This window comes from Amaranthus tricolor, chromosome 17 (genome assembly GCF_026212465.1).
Source record: "Amaranthus tricolor cultivar Red isolate AtriRed21 chromosome 17, ASM2621246v1, whole genome shotgun sequence".
Taxonomy (NCBI): Eukaryota; Viridiplantae; Streptophyta; class Magnoliopsida; order Caryophyllales; family Amaranthaceae; genus Amaranthus; species Amaranthus tricolor.
The window spans coordinates 13,592,837-13,614,639 of NC_080063.1; the positions used below are offsets into that span (position 1 = coordinate 13,592,837).

General features: G+C 30.6%; 3 protein-coding genes and 1 non-coding gene across 5 annotated transcripts; 2 read left to right on the forward strand and 2 right to left on the reverse strand.

The window, feature by feature from the left end:
• Nucleotides 1–3,814: 3,814 nt before the first annotated feature.
• Nucleotides 3,815–8,328, reverse strand: LOC130804417 (NAD(P)H-quinone oxidoreductase subunit U, chloroplastic). Its single transcript, XM_057668840.1, has 5 exons — nucleotides 7,911–8,328; nucleotides 6,347–6,408; nucleotides 5,236–5,325; nucleotides 4,977–5,120; nucleotides 3,815–4,090 (listed from the first exon to the last, which is right to left on the reverse strand). Exons 1-5 carry the CDS (start codon nucleotides 8,224–8,226, stop codon nucleotides 3,995–3,997), a joined length of 708 nt encoding a protein of 235 aa, XP_057524823.1. The 5' UTR covers nucleotides 8,227–8,328; the 3' UTR covers nucleotides 3,815–3,994.
• A 99-nt stretch (nucleotides 8,329–8,427) lies between these two features.
• Nucleotides 8,428–8,499, forward strand: TRNAD-GUC (transfer RNA aspartic acid (anticodon GUC)). Its single transcript has one exon. It is a non-coding gene; the product is annotated as a tRNA-Asp (tRNA).
• Nucleotides 8,500–11,242: 2,743 nt separating this feature from the next.
• On the forward strand, nucleotides 11,243–16,813 carry LOC130804026 (peroxisome biogenesis factor 10). 2 transcript variants are annotated; one of them, XM_057668317.1, is made up of 11 exons: nucleotides 11,243–11,582; nucleotides 11,705–11,736; nucleotides 12,502–12,591; nucleotides 13,227–13,321; nucleotides 13,430–13,628; nucleotides 13,733–13,802; nucleotides 13,896–13,974; nucleotides 14,774–14,907; nucleotides 15,454–15,545; nucleotides 16,285–16,367; nucleotides 16,456–16,813. In XM_057668317.1, exons 1-11 carry the CDS (start codon nucleotides 11,402–11,404, stop codon nucleotides 16,556–16,558), a joined length of 1,158 nt encoding a protein of 385 aa, XP_057524300.1. In that variant the 5' UTR covers nucleotides 11,243–11,401; the 3' UTR covers nucleotides 16,559–16,813. The 2 variants fall into 2 exon arrangements, with proteins under 2 accessions (XP_057524300.1, XP_057524301.1); XM_057668318.1 differs by having other exon boundaries at nucleotides 11,293–11,582; nucleotides 13,511–13,628.
• Nucleotides 16,814–17,733: 920 nt separating this feature from the next.
• Nucleotides 17,734–21,576, reverse strand: LOC130804027 (40S ribosomal protein SA-like). Its single transcript, XM_057668319.1, has 5 exons — nucleotides 21,317–21,576; nucleotides 19,791–20,053; nucleotides 19,478–19,675; nucleotides 18,825–19,020; nucleotides 17,734–18,090 (listed from the first exon to the last, which is right to left on the reverse strand). The coding sequence occupies exons 1-5, from the start codon at nucleotides 21,450–21,452 to the stop codon at nucleotides 18,023–18,025; spliced, it is 861 nt and encodes a 286-aa protein (XP_057524302.1). The 5' UTR covers nucleotides 21,453–21,576; the 3' UTR covers nucleotides 17,734–18,022.
• Between the last annotated feature and the right edge of the window lie 227 nt (nucleotides 21,577–21,803).

The following is a 21,803-nucleotide window of genomic DNA, read 5'->3' on the forward strand; positions in this document are numbered from 1 at the left end:
CTTAGTGTAGTAGCAATGTAAAGTTGTATAATCTACTATGGTTTCATTTTATCGAGCCTAGGACGGACTTGAGAATTGCGGTGGTTTTTCAGCAGGTTAGTATTGGCTATGACGAGTTTGCTGGCCGAGAAATGGTAAGAGCAAAAAGGACGCCAAAATAGTGATAACTTTTAGAAATAAAGAAAGGGTAATGCAAGATTGCTAGAGATATATACTTCATGATGTTATTTGATGTGCGGTGGTGGCCAGTGGTTCTCCCCTCTTATGGGACATGGGGGGAGGATGAAATTTTAGGGGAAGAATGAAATTTTGGTAGGGAATTTTGAATTTTTCGAGTTATTAAGGTAAAAGTAGATACGAAAAGGTCGGTCTATGTGTTTTCAGGTGGGTAATATTTGGATAAGTCATTTTCGAGTCGGGTTGTTTTCATTTCCGATTTATTTGGGTCGATCCAAGAGGTTAAGATGTTATAAAAAATAATCTTAACACTAATTATTTTTAAAAACGTTATGAAAATTTATTAAATTTTTTGCATAAAATAGCACCAGTAACTCTAGGCATCTAGAAAGAAATATAAGCTCAAAAAATGACTTGGAACTAGTAGTTTGTCAAAAATAAAATCGGGTCAAAATGTTTGAGCTTGAGTTATGGTTGAGTTTAAATTAGTTCTTTTGGATTTTCCTAGAGGGGTCATTTTAGGGTGACACGGTACAACGTTTTGATATTCGTTTATATTTTAGGTAAATTTCATATCGGATCAAATATAGACGTTTATTTTAACGTAATTAGTTGGATATTGGTGCTTAGGAGTAATACAACAGTATAAGTCGGATAGGGGATAGGGGATGGGAGATGGGGGATGAGGGATGGAGGATGATGAAGTACGACAAAGATAAGTTTGAGCAATTGTTCCCATCGTTCTATCGGTCTTGCTATGTTTTTATTTTTGACCATAAGTCATAATTTTCTTTAATTTTTATCCACATATATTGACTATTTTTTATCTAATTTACACATTGCTCTCACTTTCCTATAAATAACTTTTTTACCCATTTTTATTCATTTTCATATTTGCTTAAATTTTGTCCTTATAGCAAATGTTATGAGATAGAAGTGATTGTAATCAATTACTGTATCTCATTTTAAAGTGCCTAAAATAGTTGCTTAGGTCGGTTTTAGGTTGCATTCAGTTTGATTATCTTTGATTTGGGTCATTTTTAAGTTGGGTTGTTTTTTATTTGATCGAGTTTAAGTCAAGAGTGGGCGGACTACCCGCAAGCTCAACCCATCCGGTTCGAAAAACAAACGGGTTTGCACAATACTTATATATAAATTAAAATATGGATGGGTATCACCTGCCCGCTAAGATAAATAGGCAAGTAACAGGACAAAATAATACCCGTGGATAGACCCATTTGCCTGCATATTTTTAAGTGTACAATTTTAAAATTTTTTATTTTATTTTGGGAAATTATTAATGGTATTCCTGAGTTTTGACATTTTATCAATGGTATCATTAAGTTTTTTTAATTATCAATAGTACCCTCGTACTATTGAGCATTTTGCAAACGTAACCTTTTTAAACTTTTTTCGTCAAAAATCGTCCAGAACTATTAACTTTTTTTTCTTTTTATTTTTTAATTCAAAACATAAAAGAAAGTTAATGGTTTTGGACGATTTTTGACGGAAAAAGTTTTAAAAGGTTACAGTTGTAAAACGCTTAATAATACGAGGACATCATTGATAAAAACTTAGGGGTATCATTAATAAAGTGTCAAAACTCTGGATAATACTCTAAGAGTCTAGACTCTAAATCCATAGTCAGATTACTTTAAAAGTCTATTAATATGGATTTATACAGCTCGATTAAAAGTGAATATTAAATGGTGAAATGATAATGAACTATAGAATTTAAAACTTTTAACTTTGAAACACCAAAACAAAAGTCTGAAAAGCACTATGCATTACTTAGTAGTCATATTTCACTTTTTGGACAATGCATAGTATTATTTTCATTGATTTTAAGACCTAAATTGTGATTATGTTTTCTGTGTGGAATCTATCGTTTGGACCTTCAAGATAGTATTTTTTTTATTTTTTATATTTGTTATAGCGACAAAAAAAAATTATGTCTACAATGTCAGTTGAGTTTTCGAACGTTTAAAACAGCGAGCAAATTTATATAAGCATGCTAGGTCTATTATCCGCTCAAAACTTGCTCCTCTATACAAGAGTAACAAGTCAAGAGTTACAAAAATTTCAAGTTTCATGAAAAGTTTTATTAAATATAAAAAAATACATTGTTTTTTTAAAATTAATTTCTCATATACTTTACCCATTTTTTTAAGGTTTAAAGAGAAAAAATAGTCTCAAAATACAGAAGTTAACAAAAATCGTACATCTAGACTCTTAAGTAAACTAAAAAAAGGAAAAAAAAAAATGAACTGAAAATTTTCTTTTATTATTGATTTCATTACATATTTCTCCAAAACAAAATTTCTATTTTGCATTGTTTGAGAGCATTTTTACTGTTCAATCGTCTGTATAATATTTTTTCAATTCATTATTGTATATTTTTTTCAATTCATATCAATTGTTCCATTTGATTTTTATATTATATTTATATACGAATTCAAGTTTAAGTATCTTTAATTCTACATAATTAAAAATTATTAAAATAAATATAAATATAATTTATATTAAAGTAAATTAATTAAGATTCAATTTGACTATTTTTTTGATATTTAAATTAAGAATAAAATATAAAATAAAATTGATTGATAAATAGCATTAAAAATTTTGATGGGACAATTGAGGTAGTTTAAATTTTCGCTGCTGAGATCCCTAATCGAAGCGCAATGTTGGTTACCTTAAAAAATATTGATGTTTCAAACAAGATTTGGTTGCCGATTTTGAAAATTGATCATTAAGCTACCACTCATACTTCACTAGCTAAATATCGCTCTGAAGCAATTGTAAAAAAATTCTTTGATATACGATTTGGATAATTGTTTTGAACAATATTAGAAAATTTGAAATACGTAAGAGAAAAAAAGAAAAAAAATTAACAAAATAAACTAAATTTTAAACTTATTCCAAAAGTAAGCATGAAATTCCTAAACTTGAGGTATGGGGAGGTCAAAAAAGACAAAATAGTTGTTCGCAGTTAGTAACTGCAAACATCTATTTGACCTGTTCGCAGTTACTAACTGCAAACAGCTATTTAATCTTTTTTGACCTGTTCGCTGTTATTAACTGCGAACAGTCCCAAACCTCAGGTTTGAGAATTTCACGCTTACTTTTGGAATAAGTTTAAAATTTCGTTTATTTTGTTAATTTTTTTTATTTTTTCTCTTATGCATTTTAAATTTTCACAATATTTTGATAGATTGTTAAATTCATTTTTTTACATGTTTTGATGGAGAATTTCCTTATAAAATTTGACTCGTTTAAAACTTTAAAAAACAAAATTTACAAAGTTTACAAGATTTTTTTCTTTGTAATTACGTTTTCCAAGCAACTTTTTGTGTATATAGAGGTAGGCTAAAAAAATTATAAGAGTAAAGCAAAAGGAATTAATCTATTCTCTAGATAGTGAGAATTTAATCCTATTAAAAAGCTGAAAAAGATAAATTTTATTATGAGGCTAGCTCATAATTTCCAACTATTTTGTATTATGTGTGTCTTACTCGAATTTTTTTTATAAAATCTATTCTCATTTATTGTGACTTTTATTTTTATAAACGGGTCATTCATAGTGACTTGAGAAGGTGTTATTATGTGGTGAGATAAGACTGTAGAAAAACAAAACTTAGGGCTGAAGATGATAACATCCTTGCACTTTTCAGAAATAACATAACATAAAAATCTGTTCTCATTGCCAAATGGGGCTTAATTTTCTGACAAGACATTTGGCTCCATAACTCAAAAAATGCTGATTATTCATTGACGGATTATGTACATATATAAAACATGGGACAATACAATGGTTTCTTTACCGATTAAGGATAATGGACAACGTGAAAGCTAATACCAACCAGCCTAATGTGAAGTATCCAACTGCAATTGTTGGTCCAACGTTTTCAGGTTCCTGAAAAAATTGAAGTTAAGTAACAGCCTGAGGAAATCAAGTAAACTCAAAACAATATGTAAACATGCATGCTTTAACTTAACTTATTACCCCTATGGATTACATGCAAAATTTAGGTAAAGGGGTTTTATTTTTCTTTTTGGACAGTAAGATGAATGAATTAATTTAATATAATCTTTCAATTTAATCATCAATTAATTGGTTATTGATATATATAAATTAGTCACTTAAAAAACTAATAAATCAGTAAACACAAAAATTAATATAAAGAAAAATATTTCTCTATCCTAATATATAAGAAACTTGTTGTGTCCTAAATAAATGTTTTATTTGGTTGTGCATATATGTCGATACAATATTTTAACAATAAATATCTTTAATTATGTTTGATTAAAAGCTATAAAAAATTATAATCAAACTTATAAATTGAAGATAAAAAATTAATTGATTGGTGAATAGTATGGCCCTATGGGACATTTGATTAGAATAAGAGAGATTATTATTGGGCTATTTAACTTAAGTATGAGGCATATCTCACGATGAAACCGTCTTATACAAATTTGTGTATTTAATTACATATTATAAATGCTCATATATTCCCTTTATTCCACAAATTTGCCCCACTTTTCTTTTACACCTTCCCACCAAATTTGTTGTATTTTGATTTTTGGTGACAAGACTCACAAGTTACGATTCACATTATTTTCTTAACTTTCATTTACATATTTAACTTATATTTTTATCTTATTTACCTATTTTCCCTATCACCAAATATCTACGAGGCAAATTAATGAGATAGATAGGCGGTATCTTAAAAACTATGGATTAAGTTAGAATAATACTCCCATTTATAAAAATGATTGTAGTTGTAATTGAATGGGTATACCTGAGGAGGTGGTGTGCCGAAATTAGGTTTTTGAGTAATGTCAGTTTCAAAAGGCCATGTAAATCTTTCTGGTGCCTCGTTCCTTGCTAGACTCCAATCATATAATCGTCTTTCTTCTTCAGAAGACAATATATTGTAGGATTCCTATTCATTCAATAACAAAATAATCAATGCAATGCTATGCATGCATGTGCATCCTTATGTAATTAGCAAAATTTTTGGAATGGGATCGATCAAGTCGAGGGCATTCTTTTATTACCTTTAATAGCTCAAGCTCTGTGTTAAAATTTTCCTCTTCTAAACCTTCACTTGATAATTCTTCCAACTTTTTACCATATGCAGCTCTAACCTGTTCAGTAATTAAACATGTATAAAGAATATAAGGATTAATTAAGTATTTAAGTTTGATCAAGAGAAAAGTCCGATATTCATGTAATATACTCCCCCCGTTCCAACTGATCTTTTCATATTGAATCTCTTAACATGTCCATCTCTACCATTTAGTAACTAGAGAAATGAGTTTATATAACAATTTGATTATATATTTATTTATATATAAGTAAAAATGAGATAAATGGTGAGATAAAAATACTATTTTATTGAATTATAAAGTTTATGGAAAAGAATGATGATAGATATTTTAAAAATTATTAATCTAAAATTAAAGAGAAATATGTGCAAAAATATAAAAATGTTTGGTAATATAGTTTATTTGGACTATTTTAACTTATTGACATGCATAAACAGATGGTTGGGCTTGAGTGGTCAAACCATCTAATGATAATGGTAGGGAAATTAGCTGGCTAAATTGTTAATGGTATGAATAAGCAATTTTTAAAATGGATGCTCCAAGTAGCATGTTCAAAATCAGATAGTCATATCAGTCACTCAAATCAGCTCTGAGTTACTCATTTTTCAAAACAGAAATTCGTAATCAATAGTTGTGATTTGTAAATCACCATAAAAAGACAAAAATAATAATAGTAAAATAAACAAAATAAAAAAAGTAAATTAAGTCACAAAATTTCCCCCTTATCAAATCCTACCACATATAGATGATTTGTTAAATTCATAAATCAACGATATTTTCTAAGACCTCCTCTTTTCAAACACTCTCTTAAGCATTTAATAAAATTTTTACCTAGTCGTAGCTTATTTAAAATAGTAGTCAAATCATATAATATTAGTGGTTGGAAAATTAACTAATTAAAATAGTTTAATGCTATAAATAAGCATTTTTTTAAATGATTGCTCTTAGTAGTATATTTAAAATCAGATAATCATATTGATCACTCAAATTTGCTACCAACTATTGTTCATAATCAACCATTTTTCAAATACATCAATAAACATTTTTTTAAAAAATTTACCTGGTCGTAGCTGCAACCTCTTCGAAGTCCAAGTCTAGCATAGTGGTCTACATCTGTAATTGCTGCACCCCTCTAAACAAGGCTTCATTAGGTTTATTGCTAACCACAAGGGTATAACTTCCGGTCCAAAAATATAATTAATGATATTCTAGTATTCTACAATTCAATTTAGTTGACATATATACAAAATAAAATAGGACAATTAAATTAAATTGATAAGTATAAACAATTAGTCATGTGTGAAACATGATCGAACTCATAAAATTTTGATGAAATAGTACTATTGATAAGTTAAGACACAAATCTACCAAATTTAATTTTAGAGTACTGTATGTGTTGTGTTGTACTTTCTCCGCTTCAAAATACTTGTAATATTTGTTTTTTCACATAGTCTAATGTACTAATTCAATCTTTAATATCTCTAATTATGTATAATAAAAAAATATAAAAATTTAATATTAATAATCTTTACATCAATCATCATCATCATCATCATCATCCTACCCAGTATATCCCGCTCTTAAAAAGCTAAGGCCAGGGTCTGGGGAGGGAAGGACGACGGCAACTCATACCCATAAAGAAGAGCATGGCCAAAGGAATCCCTCGACTCAAGAAAGATAAAGAGACGCAAAAAATACAAGCAAGACAACTTAAAAGCCTATAAACAGAAGGAATACTACAAAAGAAAACAAATAAGATCTCACTTAACTATATTTTTAACTTATAGATTAAAAATTAATCACAAATTAAAAAAGATAAATAAATATTGTAAGTTATAACCACACTTTATTTCAAAGGATTTGCGGTAAGTAACCCTAAGATATAATATAACTTATTAAAGACTATATCTGTTAAATTAAGCGAGGAGGCCTAAAATATAGGAGTAATTTACTAACATGTAATTATAAGACTACATCTATTACATTAAATTTTTAGGTGAATTTATTTCTAATCGAATTGAAATTTCACATAAGTATATTTTTTTTTTATAGATTTTTTTTAGAAAATAGAGACAAAAATTATAACAACTTTTTTCAATATCAAAATATTAGAATTTTAATGTTTTGAAAACCATTACTTAATCACTTTTCAACCACTGATACTACTTTAAGTCTTAAATCGCTACGATATCGAACAGACGAATACTAACATTTCTATATATATAATGTTCTTCTATGTAATGAGTGTAACTTAAAATGAATTTAGTCTATAATATTTTCAATTAAACTTTTAATTAATTTTTCATTTTCAACTTGCAAATCTACATTATTTATTTTTCACTAAACTTAATTACTCTCTAATTAACTCTCACTTCTTAAATTTTAAATTGATAGATATCATTTAACAGCCAATTACATAAGAGACCGTTTTTCTAAAAGACATCTCTCAAGTACAATTCATTAAAACTTAATATATACTCTAACTCTACATTTTCATTTATAAACCAATTCAATTAGGCATCTAATATACACCAAATCAATACAAAATCAACTATCATAATTAAACCAAGGTATACGGTAAACAGAATAGGAGTTAAATTCATGACAAAAAAAGAAAGAAATACCAATGCCACGAAGAGCCTTCTGAACGTTAAGAGTAGAAATAATCGAAGGAGATCCTTTCGGCATTTCCATCGGACTATCTTCTCCTTCTCCTTCCCATTTCTCTTCGTTTTCATCAGTTGCTGTCGCAGTCGTTCCTGATTCATTATCGGCGACGTTCCTAACCACAAATCTCATCTTCGTACTAACTTTTCTGGTAAAAATTACTCCAGATTTATTATAAATCATAAAATTATTTGTTGATTGTAGTAATGACGGCATTAACTCTCTGTAACTCATGCTCCCTGACCCTGCCATTGAAGAAGAAACTGATGCCATTTCCTCTCTCTAACTCCTATTCTCTTTCTCTTTCTGAAACTTTGGTTTGAAATTGTGGATGCCGTTTTATCTTCAAAGTTAAGAAGGAGAATCCATTTCAGTAATCGTCTATCTACAGCGTATAATTTCGTCCATTCAATTTTTTAAAAAATTTCTAAATATATATTTATAAATATATTGGTCTGATTAAATGTCATCAAAGTCGTTGTAGTATAGTGGTAAGTATTCCCGCCTGTCACGCGGGTGACCCGGGTTCGATCCCCGGCAACGGCGATTTGTTTTTATTTTGCGTTTTATTTTGCCCTTGCACTCCTAATTAAGCTATGTTAACTAAAAGCTTGCCTTTGTAATGGTTTCAGAGGGGTAACTAGATAGATTTCCGTGTAAATCATGTTGAATATAAACGTAATCATTGAATCTTTGTATTTATTATAATAATATAATTATCAAAGTGAAGAAATAATTTGTTACTATACAATTATTTAAAACATGTATGTGAAAAAATAGAAAAAATATACCATTAATGAATAAAAATTTATCAAATAGATTATAGTCAAGTTATATTGATAAAATCATAAAATTCAAGTAAGTCAAGAAATGTCCATCAATAGTTTTATCAAATTTTAATTAATACAGTTTTTACATGCAATTAAATACTCTATTTTTTATTAAAAAATCAATCTTTTTTTTTGGTATGACTCCATCATTGAAGATTATAGATTTTCCATCATTATATTATATTTTGATTTAATTAAACTTGTAGATTTTTATCACGTATAATTAATTATTAAAAAATTTAAAATGAATAATAAAATATATAAATTGAATATCACATACTAGTATACTACTATAATATAATTTTTTTAGCTTAAGATTTAAGATTGTATATGAAAATAAAAAATTAATATTTTATTTTTGTCTTTTTTTGTTGAATCACTTCAGTTTTGATAATGGTTAGATTGACCAATCAACCAAGTTTTAATTTTCTTTATAATTTGGGATAAAAAAATTAAATATAGATTTACAAAAGGAAATATTGTGTATCAACAGATCACATTTATGTATAGCCAATCAACAAAGTATAAAAAATTTTCATGTCAATGATAGAAAATAGGTGGGAAATTTTTTAATGAGAGTATGACATGTGTTCCAAGTTGTTTCTTCATTAGTATATTTTATTGATTATTGACTATTGATGATTCTATGGATTCTAATATGAGATTTCAATGGTTTATTTTATTGAAAAATTATAGAAAAATTATATAGAATAATCTAACGTTTTCATGGTTTTGATACAATAATTTTACCTATTGATTAATATTGAATAATTTGAACTTTAGTGGTATTTGCTTAAGAGTAAACTTGGTAATCCAATGACCTACTACAGTAGGTAATTCATGAAATAGTAAACTGAAAATTAATTTAAAATTAGATAAAAATTTTGCAAATTTACATAAAAAATTCTAAATAAAAAAAATCATAAATTTTTTTAATCATTTAAAAATATTTTTCGACATTTTATTTTAATTTATGTTTTTTTAAATAAAACTTGCTATAATAAGTCAGCCGATTACCAGATTTAATCTAGAAAAATACCCCTCAAAGTTGGAATTATTTATAGTTAATTAATAGGTGAAGTTATTATAGGAAAATGATGAATAAGTTGAATTATTTTAGGTTTTTTTTTCCTAAAATTAATTCAATTATAATTAATATATTTAAAATTAGATAACGACTTTAAATATATTTATATTTTAACAAAAATTAGATAATATGTTTATTTAAATATCAACAATCTCAAATTAAATATAAACACTTTATTATGAAAGTCAATCATTATAAAAATTTATCTTTTTTACAAACCAATTTCATGAATAGCTTCACCAAACTATTCTTGAAGATAAAATTATCAGGGTGTAGTGATACAACTGACATTATTGATAATTTTGAAAAATATTCTTGGTGTTTTTAGAAGTTTAATGAACAGTAGAATATAAGTAATCTACTTTAGAAAAAAATTACATCATATTCGGCAAAATAGCGATTTACATAGTGATTAGCTTGTGCTTTGGAAGTGGTTGACTAGTGGAGTGTAGAACTTAAAAAAGTTTTAACATCAAAATAGCATTTTAAACAACTTCTTTCCTATTTTTACTTATAAAAATTGCAATTGGTTCTTTTTTTTTTTCAAACCTTCTTATATTGCGGTTAATTGTATAATTATTCAAAATTTATGGTGATTTTATTATTCTAATTTTTTTTTTATTATTTCTCCTATTATTTGTTATTAATTGATATTATTATTATTCAAAATTTATATCTCGATTAGACCTCTGCTTACTGTAATGAAATGTTAAAACAATAATTCATATTTTAACTTTTAATTTATCAATCAATAAATTGTTTAGATTATGAAAAGACTTAATGCACGGTGCACATTAAGCTAATGTGCACCAACCTTAGACCTAACAATATAATGTATTTTGTTCATTTTATAATGTTCTTTCCATTTAGAATATTTTATTCTAAAAAGAGAAATTTGATTAAGATTTTAAAGATATATATAGATGATAAAATATATTCACGTGAAATCTCATTAAATTCGTCTTAACGTGTACTTTTCTAATACATATTTTTTATAATTTTTTATGATGCGTATTTAAAGACATTAAAACTCAATATTTTCTTTGAAAACTATAAAAAATGTAAATAAAAAGAAAAAAACAGAAAAAATAATACAATAGAGTGCGAATACCGAACAACTTTTGTGATTGAGAAAAGAATTAAGAAGTGGTGTACAATAATACTAGTTTGCACAAGTTTATTCTAGTAAACCTCGCGTAGTAGTGCCTAAGTAGCTAACCGAGTTAGAAAATTACTCTTTTCTATTTGCTTTATTTGTTCTATTTTTCAACACTATTTATCAATTACTCTTGATTTTACTTAATTTATTTTATTATAAATTTTATTAAATATTAACTTTTTATAATTTTTACTTAAATACAATTAAAGATATTTAAAATTAAAAATATATGTTAGCGTGTCAAAACTAAATGGTACAGGCGAAGAGAATAGGATGAATACCTGTGGGATGAGTATTACATTAACTGATTAGCCAATCATACAATTCACAACCAAAGAATTGCATCAGATATCTCGAATTAGAGCCGAAGAGATGGTTGAGGGAGCAACAATGGAGGCCGCAACCACCTCTTCCACCACCACCAGCAACAGCAACGGGCATCGTGGATTTCCGGCGGCAGCACAACCGGAGATTATGAGAGCCGCCGAGAAAGACGACCACTACGCCTCTTTCGTCTCCGAAGCTTGCCGCGATGCTTTTCGCCATCTCTTCGGTTCTTTCTTTCTCTCTCCTCATCCTCCTCAGTCCTCACTCTCATTCTGCTAAGTTTCCTGTTGAGATTTCTCGTGGTTTCAGATATATCAATTTTTTTTTCATTTTTTGCCTGATTTGCAGGAGCCAGACTTGCTGTTGCTTATCATAGTGAGGTACTGAGGTTTATCCCTTAAAATCTTCATAGTCTCGCTTGGCAATTTTTTGTTTTTGATTGTCATCATGATCAATAGATGATTCTATCGTACAATTGCTGGAAAATAGGAAATGATATGGATGCAGTAATAATGCTCGCAAACAATTAATTGGGTTAACTAACATGCTAGTTTATTAGTCATTGTGGAAATTTTGGGTCTTGCTGATAGAAATAGATATTGTATAAAATGGTAATGAAAGTGCTCATCTGATTCCATTTCCGGCACTTAAAAAATTCTATACCAAACATGGACTTCAGGTGATTTTAAATGAATGTTTGAGAATTTAGATACATAGAGTTCCTTTGTTTTACATAGGATAAGAAGTAAGTTCATATGTGAAGTTTTAATTGCTGGGAATTTATATCCTTTGTTAAATTTGCTAGGATTTGCTAATTATCAAGGTGTGAGTATGGTTAATGAATTCATTTGAAGTGTAGGAAGTTACACTTCCCAGGAATTTAGATTTTCTATGGTTTTAGTATATTTTGTTAAACAAACAAAGCCAAAATTGTTAAAAGGCGAAAATTGAATCAACAAAATTGTTCTTTTTAGGCAAAATAAGTGACTTGTACTTAAACGCTAGGCCTACGCATAAGATTCATTCTTATTAATGACCAAGCACTGACCTTTATCCGTTATACAAGTCACAATATGTTTGTATTGTTTTTACACAAAAAATTGATACACATCAATTGATTACTTTACGATGGTGTACTCTTGCAGACAAAACTTTTAGGCCAGATGCTTTATTATATTCTTACAACAGGTGCCGGACAACAAACCTTGGGAGAAGAATATTGTGATATCGTTCAGGTAATGGTAGTTTTGATAGCAGTTGCTGTGTATGGTCAGTAAATTCTTTGTTTGCTTAACAAAAAGGTTATGTTTGTGCTCTTTCTTCACTCTTCGTCAGTAAGGGTGAAACTTGGTGAGCCAGTAATCTTTATCAAGGGATTGTATTCTTTGACATCAGAAAAATTATAAGTGCCAAGCGAGTTACTGTGACCTCGTATGACATTGTGTCCAACTTGTTGCATTTTGCTTCTCTTTACTTGGGCAAAGCGTACCAGTGATTGTCGACTATGAATTTATATATCATTTTACAAGCCTTCCTAATAAGAAGGTTGTCTTGTAAATTTTGTGGGCCTGATAATTTAAGAAATAATTCATAACACGTGTACATGTGTTTGCACTATTCAAACAAGAATTTTTTTTAAATTGGGGTCCTAATGTAAACAATATTCATGTGTTTGCACTATTGAGAACAAGAAAATAAAGTACAAAAAAAAAATTTGGATATTTAGAGCCTTCAAAGGGCCTTGTGCTGTAAATCGCTTTGCACATGCTAATAGATGGCCATGCTTCTTACTTTACTATTGATCTCCTTCCTATTAAACATAATGTAACTAATGATTTGGCGTAACCTTTGATGATGGTTGTTCTTGTAGATAACTGGATCTTATGGACTTCCTCCAACCCCTGCAAGACGTGCATTATTTATTCTTTATCAGACAGCGGTTCCATACATTGCAGAAAGAATGAGGTTTTTTCATTTCCTAGGATTTTTATGTGGAGCATGAACTGCTTTCTCTAGCTTGTTAAAGGTTGTGATTGGGTTGTTTTTAAGCAATTCAGTTATTGTTCTATCCAGTTCAAGAATTGCCTCTCGTGGCATGTTTCTTGCGGAATCTCATTTTGATGATTACGATGATAACAATACTTCATTTATTAGCCAAGTAGACAATGGAACCTCATCATCCTCTACGTCACAGAGCTCAAGGTTATCTCTTTCTAGATTGAAAGAAAGATTTAGAAGATTGCGGCAGTACGTAATTCAGCAATGGCCAACAGTAGGGAACATCTTTGCTTTAGTGATAATAAGCCATGCACAACATTAAAGTTAGACTTGAAAATTTTTGATCCCTTTGTGCTAATGTCATCGTGTTCTGTTCAGGTGATCCCTTTAGCACGTGAGTTTTTGCAGCTGATTCTTCGAACAAATCTGATGTTTTTCTACTTTGAAGGTGACTACTTAAAATACTGAGATACCATTAATTGTGCAAATTTCACTGCTTATAGTTGTTGACATTAATATGCATATTGTTCCTTAACTGCAGGCCTCTATTATCATATCTCAAAACGAGCATCTGGTATCCGTTACATGTTTATAGGCAAATCATCTAATCAAAGACCAAGGTATTCTGGCTGATCATTTTGGGAACTAAACAACATTCTTATGACAATGTATTTTGGAAGCATATTAGAAATTGCTTTCGCATATTACAAGTGTTATCATTTGCTAGCATTTTGGTTCTGCCTCTTATTATTCATTTTCTACTTCAACCTGATCATATTGAACTTTTTTGCACCCCTATGATATTATCATGCTCCTCAGTAGAGGATTGGGGAGCTTATCTTGTTTTGTATTTAATTATGATATGAAGGATATTTTAGATTCACTGATTTAATGTTTGCTTACCACTGCTAGTAACAACAACATTGATCTTAAATTAGACTTCAAGAGCTTTCCATCCCAATTGGTCTTTCATTAACCCGAGTTGTCTATCAAAAATTACGATAAAAAAGGTGAACATGTGTCAAATTTCATTTCAAAAGCTTTGCATTTCGAACACTCTTTAGCGTTTTTGCTTCTCTTCTTGGTAAAAACTTTTTTAATCAAGCCAAAATCATCTTACTAAACTCCATCATCATCATTAAAACCATAAGAATTATGCTAGAAATGATACAAACCATTCAAAATCAACTTAAATAACTAAAATGAGTAAAGTATAAACCTTCCATATTAAGCACAAAATAACTGAGAACGACCATCATAAAAAGTATAAATCATGAAAATAGCACTGCTACAATAAATTTTAAGATCATTGGTTGGTTACAAAGGAAATTTATGCCTCTTTGGAGCTACTTGGTATATTGACTATCTCAACTGCTGGTTGTCTGATTTGTTAACATTCTCCACCGTGGTTTATTGCAGATATCAAATTCTTGGTGTTTTCCTTTTAATTCAGTTATGTGTCATTGCTGCTGAAGGATTACGCCGCACCAATTTATCATCCCTTGGAGGTTCATCTCGTCAAACATCTTTCGGGATTTTTCAACCTTCAGCAGGTTCCTATATTTACTTTGAGCTATTGATGTCTTGTGATTTGTGGATTTCAAAACATTAAGCAGGTTCATTAAATGTAATATTGTATACTCCCTGCATGCATTTCATTTACACGTCTTGATAAAGGTGTAAAATATTAATTTATAGTTGATGAATAAGACAAGTGGGTGAAAAATAAGTGGATGCGATTATAAGAATTGTGAGGGTCATCACCAAAAGAGGAAGGAGAACAAAGTAAGTGGAACAACTCTAAATAGAAATTGAGTGCAAATTAAATGGAACAAGGGAGTAGCATTTAGTACTCCATAAGTGTATCATCCTTTTACCTATGGTCTTCTTGGGCTAAAAGACTAATTAAATCATCCTCAATTCTATTTTAGCCCTGGTTCCATACCGTAGTGTAATTTCCTATGAGGTTCAGCTGCTAAATATCCTACTGAAGCTTGTTAGGCTGTAGAGCTTCCTTTAATCATACAATAAGAACATGATTAGTAGGATGACGAAAACTTTGGGTTTGCTCAAACAATAATTCAACACATGTTATGCAGGAGGAGGATTGCCTGTTCTGAATGAGGAAGGAGATTTCGTCACAGCAGACTCTCAGAAAATTGGTTCTGTAATGGAGTCTACTTCATCAGAGGTGCACTTTTGATTTTAATTGATTAAATTAGCAGCATATTATTGTGATGACAATTTGCAAAATGCAGATAGTGCTTGAATTTAATTTGATTTTTGTTCGCTATGGTGCATTTGTTGGAGAATGACAAATGCCCATTGTCTTGGCATGAATTTGAAGTTTTGAACCAAGGATTAATTGAGGTTGTTTGACTTAAGTTCTTTTACAAAATCTTCCTGTGTGCATAGCGTACTCTTATCATAAATAATCTTCTGCTGGATGCTTGCAGTGGGTATTCATAGTCAAACTTCCTTTTAGGTTTTGTACGACAACATTCCATTACCCCAACGCTAGAGTGTCTCCCACTTAAGCTACGTTTGGGAGTTGGAATGTACGCAACCTTACCCTTGTTAGTGTTATCAAAAAGTTTGTTTTCTATTGATTATTGGTAGCAAGCATCTTCGGTAAATTCACATAAATAAAAAGTGCACATGATCAATGCGTCATTTTAATATAGTCCATTATAATATGGAACCAAAAACCTAAAAATATTTTCCCTATTGAAAGAAGGAACATCTTTTAGGTTGTGTAAACAATTGTTAAACAGCGGAGATGCAATTATGATTCAATGATCGATGTTAATAGCATTTTGGAATTACGTTTACTTATTTTTTTCCTCGCTTATTGCAAAGGTTACTAGTTTTATTCTCTTAAGATATCCTCGGGATTACTGTATACTTAAAACTAATTTCTATCTTCTCAGTCTAAAGGCACAAGTAAATGCACTCTTTGCCTTGGTGATCGAGAGAATCCCACCGCAACACCATGTGGTCATGTATTTTGTTGGTAATGACTTTAATCTTGAAGAACTGCTTAAACTAGACTTATTCTCTCATCTTTCCGTTGAAGTTGGTTTTGCGTGCTTGCTATGTAGGAACTGTATCATGGAATGGTGCAATGAAAAACCTGAATGCCCCCTTTGTCGGACTCCATTGACGCATTCAAGTTTGGTTTGTTTATATCACTCTGATTTCTGAAGTGCCATTGTAATGCCACAACGTTTCTGTATATTTTGGAACAAGAAAGAGGGTGAAAAAACCAGGTCGGCGGCATTTTTCCTATAGGATGATATAGGAACGGAAAAACGGGCAGTGATTAGCAGTGTTCACAATTTGTTGTAGTTTATTTTGTTAATTCTGATCTATGATCCTGATATATGGATTAGTTTCTGTATGTGTAATTAATTAACAAAACGAACATTTTAAGCTAAAATCTCATCTTGTGAGACTTCATATTCTGTATTGGTTAGAGCAGCACTTTCCGGCAGATAGTCGGATTCTTTTGGAACATGATGTTTAATGGATACTCCAGACGGTAGACTCGACAGACGACAGTAGGCTCAACAGTAAACACGGTGGATGGACAGAGGGTGATGCCAGAAGGAAGGGGAAAAGGTTGGGGTGTGGGGATGGTAGAGAAGGGGAATGATTTTAGGTTTTAGAGGTTTTAAATAAAAGTTCATTATATTTCCGTTTTTAATGTTCTTGAGATTATAAATATTCAACTTTAAAGAAAAATATAACTAAGGTTTTTATAATATAAAATTAGATTTGTCTTAATGTAGATTTATAATTATAAAATTTTATGATGTTTTAGAAGTATTGATACTCTAAAATTAATTTGAAAATTATAAAAAGGTAAACAGGAACTTGGGTGAGAGAATGTGTATATTCTAAAAATGAAGATGTGGATTAAAGGTTAATTTTGAAGATCTAAAATATGGATGTCTTTTGTAAATTATTGAAGCATGAGAGAAAGTGGGGAAGTATATATTGTCATGGTAATAAAATTGTAATTATAAAATTTTTTTTTTCACAATTTTTCATTATCAATCACAATAGTAATATTGTGAACAAAATAAAATTGTTGAATGAGAACAGGCTCAATTATTAAACTTATCAATATTCCTACTAAATTTACAATAATTTTTCATTAATATTTCCAATAACTCGCTAGTTTGCTAATCCGAAATTGTGGGAAAATAATTTGTAGTGTAAATTTTTATATGTATTATATCATTCACATGGTTTATGAAAATTTAATCATAGAAAAAGTCTTCACAATTTTCCATTACTATTTAATACCATAAGTTTAAATGGTAATGTATTAGAATAAACTTTGAAAAAAATGTGTAGTTGTTAGAGCATAATCATGACCATTAACTTGTGAAGAGTATTACCAAACGAGCCGTATAGTAATAAACAAATAATACATTAAAGCAAGGATAAATAAACCGGCTAAAACAGAATCCCGGGTAAAATGAAGTCCCAATTTATATCTGATACTGCAGGTACAAACACTAAAATAAATTCATCCCATGCAAAAAATACTTAAACCACATTACTTGAATGACTACAACTAAATTATAGATGTACCGAAGAAGTATGTAGCTTTAAAAATAAGAGTAAAATTGAGGGATCAAAATTGTGTTGTGAACTTGCTCATTGCCATCCAGAGGCAGGTGGAGCAGCAACCTCTTCCCAACCATCAGAGATTGAAACTGGTGCACCTGCATTCACCAATACCAGAATTATATTTATTTTACTTATTTTGTACTCTTGCATTCAAAAACAAACTCATCTATGCACATCAAACTCGTATCGCAAATAAATCGTAAATACATTTTAAGGATGTTTGGTAAATGGTGGTTGTTTGTTGCCTTCTTTAGTTGTGGCTTTATTGAACTGAAAGTGTTGCCTTATATTGGCTTTTAAACTGGCTGGATAAGTTTAACTGTTCAGGGAGAAGTTTGGTAAGATTAGATATTGCCTAAATGCCAGATTTTCAGGTGGCTGAAAAGGCAACAGACACATTCACGAAACGAACAAACACTTTGCCGAAGTCAACCAAAAAGCTAACTGAAAAGCCATTTACCAAACAAATCCATGTCCAGAGTCTAAATTTTTTAAGTTCCCTCCAGATATTTTGAAATTTAGGATGAATTTATATACATGCTGTCAATCATCAATATCTAAATTACATTTGTTATTAAAATAAGCGACCAAAACTAACTTCACAACTGTTGCAGTTGGAACTGCATGGTTATGGCTTATGAGCAAACTTGCTTCCCTCAACTTGTAACAAATGCAGATGTTATAGGGGTCGTGAACACGTGAGAGAGAAAAAAAAATAAGCACCATGAAATGGATTAGATATCAAAGCCAACAGTTTTTTTTTAATGTTCAGGTAGACTAAAAAGCTTCAGCACATCTAGCATCTAAGAGCCTTAAGAAATATAATTACCTGGAGCAGAAATAACCTCGCCAGCAACTGGAAGAATTGGCTCAGGCGCAGCAATCCCCTCTGGAAGAGGGGCATCACCCCAATCAGCAGCAAAAGGGGCAGCAGCATTATAGTCCACATAGTCAGCAACAGCTACAGCATCTTCCTCCTCGGCAGTCTTTGGTGCTTCGGGCTCCCTGTAGAAGAACAAGTCCACCTACACAAAGTAGACCTATCATGTCACCTAAATTGTTGATCTTTTAAATGCTTAAACATTGTCAACTGCCTTTTCATGCGTTTGCAAATTGAAAAGGTTGTCGCAAAAACTCTAGGTATGCATTGAACTTAACTCAATAGACCCTAGGTTCTCACTCTAGAACATTAATCTAGTGACACTGTTTCTGTCATTTAAATACACACCAACAAACTTCTTGGTAAAGGGGCTTCTGAAATGACTTGCTTTATATTAACAAGACAGAAGGGAATTTATGGAGACTCGGCAAATTCAGAAAACGTCTTCTACTAAGAAATTTTGCTACTTCAGCTAGTACAAGCATATGTCTAAGTGTCTAGGTTAAAAGAAGGGGTGTGCATTTTAGTACAACTGAAAAAGACATTGCAGGGTTAATTGGAATTAAGGTGGAAAAAATAACCCAATAAAACAGAGAACACACCATCACATCCCACTTCTGTCCAATCCGAATGGTACCACGCATTTGAAGAACCATTCTAGCCAGCAACCAGAACAAACACCCAATGCTGTTCTTTCCTTTGTTATTAGCAGGGATAGCAATGTCAACATAACGCATTGGGGAATCAGTATCACAGAAAGCAATGGTGGGGATATTCCCAAGTGAACCTTCTTTGATGGGCTGCAGACATTTTAATACCACAAAATATACATCAGAAGAGTAAACAAGACAACAATTTCCAACTGATGGATGGAAGAAAAAGGCTAAAGATTAGCACAAGCAAAGAAGCAATAACCTGATGGTCAGTACGTGGATCAGTCAAAATGAGCAGGCGAGGCTCACAGAAACTAGTTTGAAGTTGATTGGTGAAGGTTCCAGGAGTATGCCTTCCAGCAATAGCCTGGGCTCCAGTGTATTGAGCAAACTTAAGTACAGCTCTCTGACCATATGGTCTGGCTGACTGAACGATGATGTCCTGAGGGTTCTCAATAGCAACAATAACTCTAGCAGCTATATGAAGTTTCTCCCATGTCTTTCCCACATTAATAATGTGAATACCTGGAAGTAAATATGGTCAGATTCTAGCTTTCTAACCACTCAGAAACAAAATATACAAAACATAGAATCCTACACAAAAGAACGCAAACAAGTTTTGTGCTTTGCAGAACAATCAGCGACATCAATCAAGTTTCATGTCATACAACACATAGAACAAAAAAGTCGACCACAACAATACACTGTAAGGTATACATCACATTTTGTGGTTGTATACCCATAAACAGTCCACAAATAACATGCAGTCAAACAAAGGATAATTCAAAATGAAGGACTTCAGCTCTACTGAATATATCTTGAAGAAAAAAAAATAGCAGGCTATATACATTGGTGTCGTGACTAGTCGGCATTGTTTTCAGCGCATAGTCATAATAAATACCACACACAAAAACAAAACGGACACTAAAATCCCATTAAAACTAAGGGGTGTTTGGCAAATGGGAATGGAAACTTGAATACTTATAATTGAAACATGAGATGAGACTTTTAAGACTAAAAAAGTCTCATCCCTTGTTTTGTTATGTTATAGACTTTTTGTAAAGTCTCAACCTAAAAATAGCTACATCTTGACTCCCTAAAGACTTTTTTCTAAGAGACTTTGATCAAATTTAAGTCCCTTTCCTATACCCCTTTCTTGTAAAGTGTACACAAACAAGGACTTGAAAATTTGCATTATAAATTCTCATTCCCTTCCCCTAAATCCCTCTAAACAAACAACCCTCTAAAGACATAACCTATAAATCAAGAGTCAACCAATTTATTTCCAAACCCACACGTTACAACAATTGAAACAATTACAGCTACTTAAGTAGGATTTAGCGCATAACAAAATCGTCTAAACCCTAAACAAACTCCAATCAGATACTTTATACTTAGAATTAGAGCTAATTAGCATGTTCAGCCAACATGATCTACAATTAAAACACAAATGAGGACACCAATTAAATCTACAAACAAAAATTCTCATATTAACAATACAAAATATTCAATCAACACATAAGATTCAAATAGAAGAAATAAGATCATATAAACACATCCAAATTCCAGTACGCTCGTATAGCATTGATTCCATTGCATTGAATTTCCCAATAAATCCACAAAAAACACCACAAAATCTTCAACTATCAAATGTAAATTTATGCAAATGTAAAGAAACACATACTATAACAAACAAATCAAATTCAGAACAAATTAAAATGCAAATTTATGCAAATGTAAAGAAAGTTTGAAAGGCTTGATTAAAAAATAAGAATATGAGAGAGAGACCATCAGAGCGGCGTTTGTGGGTGTAGCGTTCCATTTGAAAGTCACAATTTTTGGTACCTAAATGAACATCGGCGGCAAGCATCATTTGGATGTCTTGCTCCTTCTGGGATAATCCTCTTGCTGCGTCTGCCTCCATTTTTTCTCTCTTCAATGGAGATTGAAGGCTGGAGTTAGAAGAGAATAGAGGGGAGAAACAAAGTACTGGAGCCTAAAGGGAACTGATATAATGAGAAGAACTGCATAAATAGCGAGGTACGTCACTTGCAATTTGTAAACCCTACTTCGGGCTTTTTTTTTTACTATTTTGTCCTCTGAGTTTAATGTTTCTATTTTAAGTAACTAATTTGTTTGTGTTAAGAATTAGGCAGAATAAAAGTAGAAAAGTAGTAAGAGCGAATTTAAACTATTTTGTTTATACTCTTGAATACATTGATGAGAAAGTTAAAATTACATGGCAAAGTTAATGTGTATTTATAGAGCAACAATC